This window comes from Betta splendens, chromosome 4 (assembly GCF_900634795.4).
Source record: "Betta splendens chromosome 4, fBetSpl5.4, whole genome shotgun sequence".
Taxonomy (NCBI): domain Eukaryota; kingdom Metazoa; phylum Chordata; class Actinopteri; order Anabantiformes; family Osphronemidae; genus Betta; species Betta splendens.
Genome location: NC_040884.2, coordinates 8,308,813 through 8,320,277, shown reverse-complemented (window position 1 = coordinate 8,320,277; position 11,465 = coordinate 8,308,813). Strand labels below are relative to the sequence as shown.

The following is an 11,465-nucleotide window of genomic DNA, read 5'->3' as shown; positions in this document are numbered from 1 at the left end:
ACCATTGAACAATCTAGGTGAAATGTCAAATGCATACAGTAAGACAAAACATAAGATATTAATTGCATAACATAAGTCATAAATCATATTATAACTGCATAGAAATAAGGAAGAGACAATTTTTCCCATAACACCTCTTGTCAGAACAGAACATACATCGTTGTAATTTCCCACAATTACCATTAGTGCACCATAGTCGACTACATGCGGGAAGGTGTGAGTTTCTTGCTTTACATCCCTCATGCAACGACTTGTGAAAAAGTAAAGCTGATCTGGAAGATCAAACAATCAAGCCTGCCATTTGGGATTGTTAGTCTTTATTGTGTCAAGATTTAAGACAAGAAGTCCCATATTCTGACCTGGCAGCACCTACCTTTGAAGCATTCACTGTTCTTCATTCTTACACAAAAAGAATTAACCTCTAAAGGATTGCATAATCTCCATGACAGCATCTGATTTGATGTCACCATGCTCTATAGGAGAGGCAGGCGCACGAGGCAGGGAGTTGTGAGATTTTCTCAGGAGATGTCAGAGTACTTGGCATCAAGTCCATGAAATGTTTGATTTATCACTAGAAGGCCACAAAGTCGACTGCTGCTTTGTTTACATGCAGCACAAAACGAATAGTCCATAACACACACGTTCCCCTGTCAGCAGGAGAATCAGCAACTTCATGCCTATGCAAGGAAAAACAATGGTGGACTGAGCAGTTGCGCTCCAGCAGGCTGGCTCCGCCACAGTCAGCCTGACCGTTGCTGGCACATGTACAGAGAAAACAAGGAAGCGCTAGTTGTAGTCTGTGAGCCCATGGAAAGTCGCCAGGGAAATTTAGAATGACGTGTTACAAACCATCTTCAACTGCCCTGGCCACTTTATGCAGGGAAATAAATCATAACTTCTCTGCGTAGAAATAATTATGTTTTTGGTTAACCCCCATTGAAAATTGGTGAAGTATTCCTTTAAGGAACACATCACTTACCAAACTATAAACAATTGTCATAGGTAGTTATACATATTTAAACCAATAAGTATAATTTGCAAACCTAAATTTTAAAGATAATCTCCAATCAGGAGTTTGTTTGTTGATGTTGCTATACTTTAAGCTAAGCTAAGCTTTATTTAAATTATGTCACCAAAAATGTTTTAATATATGATGCAATCAAACTATTTATTAATTAATTTATTTAAATTAATTAATTAATTTAAATAATTTATTTAATTAATTATTTTATTGTTTTATACTTGTAAATGACACATGAATAATAACAATAACTTTGAGCATTTGTAATGACATTTCCTAACATTGCTTGCTGCATTATATGAAGGACACGCAGTGCTGCCTGTGTCAACAGTTGGCTTCAAAGAGCTCGTTACGTTGGTGACATTTTACACGGGCTTGTTTATTTAATCTAAATGGTCAGGGCACAGTAACACCAATGGCAATGAACACTGATACTTAGTTAATGATAAAGTTTGGACGGATGCATCATCAGCGAAAAGGGCTTTAAAAGAAGGCCTCTGGGTGGTAGTCAGTCACATCCACCAGCCATGAGGGTGCTTGTGCTAGCTCTGACTGTGGCCCTTGTGGGTAAGTAAGGCTTTGCACATTCATACTTAGAGTTAACTAAAACTTGACTTATTTCTTTAAAACTTCAATAAATTCTTTTAAAACGTAAAATTAAAACTAATTCAATTTCCCATGATGTTAAAATAGGAAAAATGTTGTTTTGCTGCTTTACAAAACTTGAATTAACATTTTATTCTCTTATATCTAGTGGGCAACCAGGTCAACTTAGGTAAGATTGTAACACTCTGAAGTTATCCTGTATAGTTACCATCATTAAAATGTTAAATTTCATCTCTGAAATGTCCACTACTCATTGTATTTCAATGCTATTGCAGCCCCTGAGTTTGCTACTGGAAAGACCTATGTGTTCAAATATGAAGCAGAACTCATGGGCGGCCTGCCTGAAGAGGGTCTGGCTCGAGCCGGAGTCAAGGTTCGAAGCAAAGTCTTAGTCAGTGCGGTGGCTGCCAACACCTTCGTTGCCAAGGTAAATCTGGACCATGTAGTAAATGGGACACAAAGAAGAAAGGAGCATCTCAGACATTTTCGTTGCTTTAAGTTCCCATTTCATTAAAACAGTTGTTTTTTTCTTGCAGCTTTTAGACCCTGAGCTCTTTGAGTACAGCGGCATCTGGCCCAAAGACTCTTTCACCCCAGCCTCTAAGCTCACCTCAGCCCTGTCCGCTCAGCTCTTGACACCCATCAAGTTTGAGTATAATAACGGAGATGTGGGTAAAGTGTTTGCACCCGCTGGTGTCTCTGAGACTGTGCTCAATATCTACAAGGCAGTCTTCAACATCTTTCAACTGACCATCAAGAAAACCCAAAATGTCTACGAGCTGCAGGAGGTATGAGCCCTTTGCATTTTCTGCCAACAATGTGCTGCGATATGTGAACTGAATCTAGGCGTTTGTGAACTAGCACGGAGCCCAGGGTGTGTGCAAAACCCACTACGTCATCAGCCAGGATGCCAAAGCCGACCGTATCTATCTGGCCAAGACCAAGGACATGAGCCACTGCCAGGACCGAGTATTCAAAGACATCGGACTGGCTTACACTGAGGAGTGTCCTGAGTGCCACGCTGTAAGTGCAACTGTCATGACACCACTGGTCCTTTTTTGCAGTTTACTCATAGATGTGGTGAAGTAACACAAAGTGGGTGTGGTTATTTCTGCAGACAGAAAAGGTCATGCAGGGAGCCGCTGCCTTCAAATACGTCATGAAGCCAGAGGGCACAGGTGCTATGATCTTGGAAGCATCTGCTACAGAGATTATTCAGTTCTCACCTTTCAACACCGTGAAAGGCGCTGCCCAGATGGAGGCCAAGTAAGTGATTACATGTGCGATCAACAGCATGAAGTGTGTTCCTTCAGATTAACTAATCTTATTATTAATAAACAGGCAGTTCTTGACATTCATGGAAATACAGAAGGCACCTCTGCAGCCTGCTGCTACTGAATATATCCACCGTGGGTCCCTCGAATACGAGTTTGGCACCGAGCTCCTCCAGACACCTGTCCAGCTTTTGAGGATTAGAAATGTTGAGGCTCAGGTAAGTTCCTTCGCTGGGGGATATTTGATGAATCCTACAAGTAAGAACTGAGGATGACACATAACACCTTCTGCTTCCTGCCAGGCCATTGAGATCCTGAACCATTTGGTAGCCAACAATGTGGCCAAGGCCCATGAAGACGCCCCTCTGAAATTCATCGAGCTCATCCAGCTGCTGCGTGCAACCAGATATGAGAGCATTGAAGCTCTCTGGTCTCAGTTCAGAGCTAGACCCGACCACAGGTATGAGCACGCACACTGGAGAGAAGAACCAAGATCTAAAAAATCACAAATAACAATACGAAGTATCTCTCTGTTCCCATAGACACTGGATCCTGAACGCCGTCCCAGCCATTGGTACCAGTGCTGCTTTGAAATTCATCAAGGCCAAGTTCATAGCTGGTGAGATGACCGCTGCTGAAGCTGCTCAGGCTCTGGTGGCAGGTGTGCACATGGTGACTGCCGACATGGAAGCCATTAAGATTGCTGAGGTTAGTCCACATTAACTTTTGTTGTTTGATTTGGACTGTGTTTGAACACAGGCTCACATTCACCTCTTGATTTTCACCATTCCTCAGACGCTGGCTATGAATAGCAAGTTCCAAGCAAACCCATTCCTACGCGAGATTGCCCTGCTGGGTTACGGCACCCTGGTGGCTAAAAACTGTGCAGAGGACCCAGCTTGTCCAGCCGATCTTGTCAAGGTACAGTATGGACAAATAATACTAAACCTCTGATTTTACAAGTGAAATTCGAGGTATTAACACTTGTATTATTCTCCAACAGCCCATCCATGACCTCGCCATCCAGGCCATTTCCAGGTCTGAGTTTAAGGAGGTTGCTCTTGCACTAAAAGCTCTGGGTAACGCTGGACACCCTGCTAGCATCAAGACCATCATCAAGCTCCTGCCCAGCTTCGGCAGCGCTGCTGCCGCCAACTTACCAGTCAAGATTCAGCTTGAAGCTGTTCTGGCACTGAGGAACATTGCAAAGAGAGAGCCCAAGATGGTGAGACTACTGTTTTTTTAATTTCGTCCACTAGTAGAAGTCGGTAGAATTGATGCTGATCCTTATATGGCACTTTGTGTGAATCAGATCCAGGAAATAGCTGTTCAGGCCTTCATGGACAGGACTCTCCACCCAGAGGTCCGAGTTGCTGCTGCTGCCGTGATGTTTGAGACTAAGCTGCCCATGGGTCTACTGGCCACTGTTGCTGAAGCTGTCAAGAAAGAAACTAATATGCAGGTTGCAAGCTTTGTCTACTCCACCATAAAGGCCATGACCAGGAACACTGCCCCTGACTTTGCTTCTGTGTAAGAACTTGCAGAATTCAAATTAAATTAAACATTGTCCTCTGTATTAGCTAGAAAAGAAAACAATATATAACATGATTTTTATGTTTCATTCTCAGTGCTGCAGCCTGCAACGTCGCTTTGAGGATCTTAGGAGCCAAATTTGCGAGACAGACCGCTGGCTTCAGTGGCGCTTTCCATATTAGCACCTACAACCGTATGAGATTAAGACATTCTCTATGTAAAATCAGCAATTGCAGATAAATCATATGTTCTGATCACTGTCGTCATCTCCCTGCAGACCACTGGCTGACGGGTGCAGCTGCTTCTGCCTTCTTTGTCAATAATGGTGCATCCTTGATGCCACGAGCCATAGTCGCCAAAGCTAGCGCCTATTTCGCTGCAGCTCGCGCTGACGTTGCTGAGGTGTGATTATTTCCTAAATTTACCAAACTAAAAAGATCAAAGTCTTATGATGACTTCATTCCCTTATATTATGGCTATGAACTCCCAAATGGAGTCCAGAGAAATCTAATGGTACTGACCCATCACTTTGAATTGTCCTTGTTTCAGTTTGGACTGAGAACTGATGGGATCCAGGAAGCCCTCCTGAAAATCCCAGCCGCTGCTGAAGACGCTGACAGAATCACCAAGATGAAGCAAGTCATCCATGCTGTAAGTTCTCTGGCTCATTCTGATACTGCCCCTTTATACTGCATATATGTAGAGTAACAGTGTGGAATTGACTGTCTTCTACAGATTCATGAGTGGAGGGCTAATCCAACAAGCCAACCCATGGCCTCCGCATATGTGAAGCTCTTTGGGCAGGAAGTTGCCTTTGCTAACATCGACAAAGCCATTCTGGATCAGATTATTGAGGTACAGCCTGTTCTCCACAGTAAAAATGTTCCAAGCCAAAGAATGTGTCCTGTAAACTCTCTTATGTTCTCAGCTGTTCACCGGACCTGCAGTTCATGCTTATGGCAAACAGGCTCTGGATGCTCTGCTGGCTGGTTTCAAATTCAATTTTGCTAAACCCATGCTGGTAGCTGAGACTCGTCGCATCTTCCCCACTGTTGTCGGTCTGCCCATGGAGCTGAGCTTTTACACTGCAGCAGTGGCTGCAGCAACCTTTGAAGGTAATTGACACATGTTTAGCTTAAGTGACTGAAAAGAAACATTCTCAGTGATACTAAGAATCTGTTTTTTTAAACAGCCAAGGCCACAGTGACGCCACCTTTGGCTGGTAACTTCCATCCTGCCCAGCTTCTGAAGGCTGACATTAACCTGAGGGCTGCAATTTCTCCAAGGTAAACTCATTTACTAACTTTACTATAATGATCCAAACCTTTAATTCAGATATCTCACCCATGTTTGTCTTCTCTCCTTTGCAGCGTGTCTATGCACACATATGCTGTTATGGGTGTGAATACCGCTTTCATCCAAGCTGCTGTTGTCGCAAGAGCCAGAGTTAAAACTATCATCCCTGCAAAATTAGAAGCCAGGCTCGATGTGATGAAGGGCAGCTTCAAGTTCCAGTTCTTCCCCATCCAGGGTGTCGATAAGATTGCATCTGTAGCGTACGTACCCATCGATATCGTGTGCTACAGTATCTATCATCTGGTCTAGAGCTTCTTTTCTTAATCCATTGCATTCTTTTGACCAACAGTTTTGAGACCTTTGCTGTTGCAAGAAATGTGGAAGATCTTGCTGCTGCCAAATTCACACCAATGATTCCAGCTGATGTTCAGGTGTCCAGGGCATCTTTTGCTTCTAGAATGGCAGCAGCTGAGGCTGCGGCTGGTGCCTTGGTGGGTCTGAGCTACTGACGACCTTTTCTGAGCCTGACTTAAAGATTATGTTATGTAGTTCATAAACAACTTGTGATCTGTGCTGTGTTTTTACAGTCATCTGAAGTCGTCCCTGATGACCTTCCAAGGAACATCATCAACAGAGTGAGATCCAAGGCGTATGCGAAGAAAAAGTGTGCCGCATTCGATACCTTTGGAATCAAGGCTTGTGCCGAGATTGAGTCTTACAACGCCGCCTTCATCAGAGACTGCCCACTCTACTACATAATCGGAAAGCACACCGTTGCAGTTGAGATTGCTCCAGGCAAGCCAAATGTGTCCAATAAAGTCAGCGATGAGATCAAATGAATAGAAGGTTTCTAAAAAATTAAATTGTCTAATTTCAGTTTCTGGACCAGTCATTGAGAAGATTGAAGTTGAGATTCAAGTCGGAGACAAAGCAGCAGAAAAGATCGTCAGAATCATCAACATCAGTGCCGAAGATGAGCTCCTTGAGGACAAGACCGTCCTGATGAAACTCAAGAAGATCCTGGTTCCCGGCTTGAAGAACAGCACCAATCTACAAAGCTCCAGCAGCTCCAGCAGGTCCAGCAGGTCCAGCAGGTCCAGCAGCTCCAGCAGCTCCAGCTCCAGCAGCTCCAGCTCTAGCTCCAGCAGCTCTAGCTCCAGCAGCTCCAGTTCTTCATCTTCCTCATCATCTGGATCTTCCTCCTCCTCTGCTCGCCGCAAGAGCAGGATAGTTGCTGCTGCTGCTCCCAACAGCAAGGCAAGGAAGTCACAGCGCTCCTCCAGCTCTTCCTCCAGCAGCTCCTCCAGCTCTTCTTCTAGCAGCTCCTCCGCCAACTCCTCCAGCAGCTCCTCCAGCAGGTCGAGCAGGAGCTCCTCTGCCCGTGCCAGCCGACGCACCTCCAGGTCCAGCTCGTCCAGCTCTGCCAGCGCCGCAATCAGGGTGAGACTCAGATTCATTAAAGTAGGTGTCACTTAAATTCATGTACAGGCTTTAAACTAGACACTTTTTGTTGCAGAATGAAGGGTATGACATGACCTTTACCAAGGGCCACATCCACCAGGTAAACCTCAACTGTTGTGTTTTAACAAGCACAGTCACAGCTACATCAACCAAAACAGACCATGTATTTGAATACAGACTAAAAGCATGTGTTTCTGTCTGCAGCATGGATCCGCAGCCGGTGCCAGCAAGAGCAGTGCCTTCAGCTTCGAAAACATGATCAACCAAGTGAGTACGACCTGGAGCTTTACCACAGTGTCTGACCCGTCATTCGTTATTCATTACATGTGTGCTTTCAGGCCAAGTACCTTGCCAACACTGTCGCTCCTGCTGCGGCCATCATCATCCGTGTTGTGAGAGCTGACCACAAGGTCCAGGGATACCAGATTGCAGCTTACTACGACCAAGCCACTGCCAGAATGCAGCTCATTGTTGCAAGGCTGGCTGAGGCCGACAAGTGGAGAATCTGTGCCGACGCAGCCATGCTGAGCTACCACAAGCTGATGGTGAAGAATTAGACCTTGGTGGCACAAAACTTCACATCAGTATTAGATGGCAGGGGTTTAACTCTGATGTCCCTTTTCTTAGGCCAGGATTGCCTGGGGTGCTGAATGCAAGCAGTACTCAACAGAGATCACAGCTGAAACTGGATCAGTGGGTGCAGAACCTGCATTCCGTCTGAAAATGACATGGGACAAACTTCCAAAGAAGATGAAGCACTACGCTAAGATGTAACTTCTTATATATACAGTTATTCAAATGTTGACCTTCTTTGCATTATGAATATAAGATAACCTTAACCTCTGCTTGGTTTTAGGATTTACAAGTACATTGCCCTTTTGGCCGACAACACCGGTGCATCCCTGGCAAAGATCAAGAATGCTCGTAATCAGATCAGACTGACTGCTGCTGTTGTTGATGCTGCAAAACTGGACCTTGTGCTGAAAACACCAAGGGTATAATTTCATTGCTCGTTATTATTCACACAAATGAAATCTCTACAACTCGGGCTGTCTTTAATTGATGTAATGTTGCAGCGCACCGTGTACAAGCTTGGATTGAATCTCCCCGTCGCTCTCCCTTTGGGAAACACTGCTCAGGAGTTGGCTCCATACGAGGAAAACTGGGCTGAGAAGCTCGTCCATTTGTTTACTAAGGCTAATGCAGGTGAAAATATAAAAACAATGCAAATCGTCATAGCTGATTACGGTGAACTGTGAGGATATTGACTTTCACATTGATTTCAATCCAGCTGAGTGCTCCGTGCTCAACGACAAGGTGAGGACTTTCAACAACAGGAAATTCAAGAACGACATGCCTCACTCTTGCTACCAGATTTTGGCTCAGGATTGCACCCCAGAGCTCAAATTCCTGGTTCTGCTGAAGAGGGATCATGCACAGGAACTTAACCAGATCAATGTGAAGATTGCAAACCTGTAAGCTCAACAGCATTCATGTCTAAGTTGTGGAAATTGTACAAAAGACGAAGTATTACACCTAACAACCTTGACATTACACCTAACAACCTTGACAGCAACTCTAATAGTTGTACATTTTTGCAACAGCGACGTTGACCTGTATCCAAGAGACAACAAGATCATGGTGAGAGTCAATGGAGTACAAATCCCTGTTTCCAACCTCCCATATCAACATCCCTCAGGTTTGTATATTTTCAGCAGATATTTAACCACCATGATAGAATTTCTTCACTAAAAAAAACACACAAAATATTTTTGTTCATATTAGGCAAAATCCAGATCAGAAGGAGCGGTGAGGGTATTGCTCTGCATGCTCCAAGACATGGTCTTCAGGAGGTCTACTTGGATTTGAATTCTCTGAAGGTGACTTTACCCTCTAACATTCAACTACATGCTGGCGCCCGCAGTCTTCGTTAACAACAGATTCTCTGACTTTACACAGGTTAAAGTTGCCGACTGGATGAAAGAAAAGACCTGTGGCCTTTGTGGAAAGGCCGACGGTGAAACCATGGAGGAGTACCGCACACCCAGCAAACGCCTGAGCACGAACGGAGTCAGCTACTCTCATTCCTGGGTTCTCCCCGGAAAGAGCTGCCGTGACAACTCTGGTAACCCTCACAGCCCTATTTAGATCATCTTCTATCAGAATCTTATTGTGCTAAGATTAAAAGCCTAATTTTTAAACTTTCCCAGAATGTTTTATGAAGCTTGAATCCGTGAAGCTGGAGAAACAGGTGACCCTCCATGGCCAGGAGTCCAAATGCTACTCTGTTGAGCCCGTCCTGCGCTGTCTGCCTGGATGCATGTCAGTGAGGACCTCCAGAGTCAACGTCGGCTTCCACTGCGTGCCTGCTGGTACGTCTGAGCCACAGCCACTCTACAAAACTGAATTACGCTGCTTGTGTACTGAGGCTAATTTTACTCTATCCATTGTTGCAGATTCCCGCTTGAACCGCTCTGAGCGTCTGAGCAACATCTATGAGAAGAGCGTTGACTTGATAGAATCAGCAGAAGCTCACGTGGCCTGTCGCTGCACCGCTCAATGTGCTTGATCCCCTGCCTTCAGTGTTGTTGTGTTCCATTATCTGTTTCATGCAAGTATTCTTAATTACTCTGTGTGAACTGTAAACTTTAATAAAATACACAAGCATTTGAAGCAACTGTTCATTAATTGAAATTCATTACAAATAACACGGTGCATTTAACCAAAACTGTTTGGTTCTGAATGCTGAACGATTTATCCTTCAAACTGATTATTAACATGAAAAAAAAGTAAGGCATATGTATTTACATACATGCAGTACACAGAAATTCTCTAAATCAACAAGGAACCCAAAACTGTCCAAAAACTCTTCAGTTCCAGAAACAAACTAATTTAATTTAAAGTCCCTAACTCTGAGATACATAGTTTTAAAGATTTTAATTGGAACTAAAAAGTTAACTACAAAAAGGTATTTTCTCCAAGAACGCGCGTAGTTGTTCTTATGCCAGAAGTTCAAAACGTTAACTATGAGAAAACGATAACAAAGATAAAAAAAGTTTACCAAGGGAAATTACTGATGATCACAAAAGAGGACAAGTATGAATGCAATGCATGCCCAAAGAACCTTTTGCTTGTGAATAGTATATAATAATACAAGAGTGCATAGCTATGTGTGTTGCCCTTTGTTGACACTAGTTGTTGCTGTATCATATGCCACTGTACCACTACTGTTAGCCCGCTATTAGCTTAGTTGTTAGCTTCACCGTTAGCTAAGGTTTAGCTGCCATGTGTTGAAAAGCTATGTGCTTCGTCAGCTCAGTGTCAGCTTAGCCTCAATTTGCTACCTGTCACTATAGTGGGTAGGTTGGCGTAATGCTGTTGGTGTAATTGTTGTGAGTGTATTAGCTTAGAAGCAACTGCTAAGCTCTAGGGCCCAGGTCTCTCGTATCTTTCTGCGAGTCAACCCTTAGCAAACCGTCGTCCAATTCAATGTTTTGTTTATGTTTAATGACACTGTTTAATGTATGAATTTTAAATTCAATGTTTCAACCAATTAGAAAACGTTTCAGTCTCTCCCTTTCTTCTGTTTCACTAGTCACAATCTATACATACAGTACAGTAGAGTATTATTGACACACATCAAAAAGTTTAATGGTAAAGAATTATTACAGATTGTTAATATTCATACACAACTCCTGTTCTATCTAATTATTAAATCACTGCCTATGAATCTTGGCTATATCTTGATTGACACATGCATTTATATTTATGTTTAAGCACATTCATTCTATTACTATTTTTTATGTCCCCACTTAATTTATTCTTATCTTATTCATGTTGAATTAGCATATTATTCCTTAGTATTTCCTTCACCTTACGCTTCGCTTTCGTCCAGCTTTCTCCAGCTGTCTCCTTAACTCATTCCAAATACTCTGTTTAATCTGTTATGGTTAACAGACTCTCACAAGTATTGTAAACATCAGCCCTCATTTCCTTACTATGTTCTTTCTGTTCTCCCATGACTGCTTTGATTTCATCCACATCTCGCTGGGTAAACTGCAGCCTTGTTTTTAATTCCAACACTTCTTTGGTCAAGTCTTTTATTTGACACCATGATAAGTTGCACAAGGCCTTTGACATTTTCCTGTTGTTTCAACAGCGCGGTGTACTGTACATCTGTTCCTGTTGTTCAAACATCAACTTTACTCGTTCCTCAGAAATATACTCCTATTCTACCTCTGCCTCTTCAGCTATCTCCTCTGTTTTCTCTGGTG

At 43.3% G+C, this 11,465-nt stretch overlaps 1 protein-coding gene across 1 annotated transcript; it reads left to right on the top strand.

Annotated features, from left to right (window-relative positions):
* The first annotated feature begins 1,476 nt into the window (after positions 1-1,476).
* LOC114854423 (vitellogenin-like) lies at positions 1,477-9,864 on the top strand. The gene is made up of 34 exons (XM_029148782.3): positions 1,477-1,588; positions 1,776-1,796; positions 1,903-2,054; positions 2,164-2,415; positions 2,489-2,650; positions 2,745-2,893; positions 2,969-3,119; positions 3,204-3,361; positions 3,444-3,609; positions 3,697-3,822; positions 3,905-4,126; positions 4,214-4,431; positions 4,530-4,627; positions 4,712-4,836; positions 4,984-5,085; positions 5,170-5,289; positions 5,363-5,549; positions 5,627-5,720; positions 5,805-5,990; positions 6,080-6,221; positions 6,318-6,525; positions 6,608-7,170; positions 7,247-7,291; positions 7,396-7,458; positions 7,530-7,736; positions 7,819-7,961; positions 8,048-8,186; positions 8,268-8,397; positions 8,483-8,666; positions 8,796-8,890; positions 8,977-9,071; positions 9,151-9,316; positions 9,402-9,563; positions 9,648-9,864. Exons 1-34 carry the CDS (start codon positions 1,549-1,551, stop codon positions 9,758-9,760), a joined length of 5,184 nt encoding a protein of 1,727 aa, XP_029004615.1. The 5' UTR covers positions 1,477-1,548; the 3' UTR covers positions 9,761-9,864.
* The last annotated feature ends 1,601 nt before the right edge of the window (positions 9,865-11,465 follow it).

Coding starts and splice junctions, on each gene's coding strand:
- LOC114854423 (XM_029148782.3), top strand. CDS start 1,549: ATGAGGGTGCTTGTGCTAGCTCTGACTGTGGCCCTTGTGG. Junction 1,589..1,775: donor TCTGACTGTGGCCCTTGTGG/GTAAGTAAGGCT, acceptor TCTTATATCTAG/TGGGCAACCAGGTCAACTTA. Junction 8,891..8,976: donor CCCATATCAACATCCCTCAG/GTTTGTATATTT, acceptor TGTTCATATTAG/GCAAAATCCAGATCAGAAGG.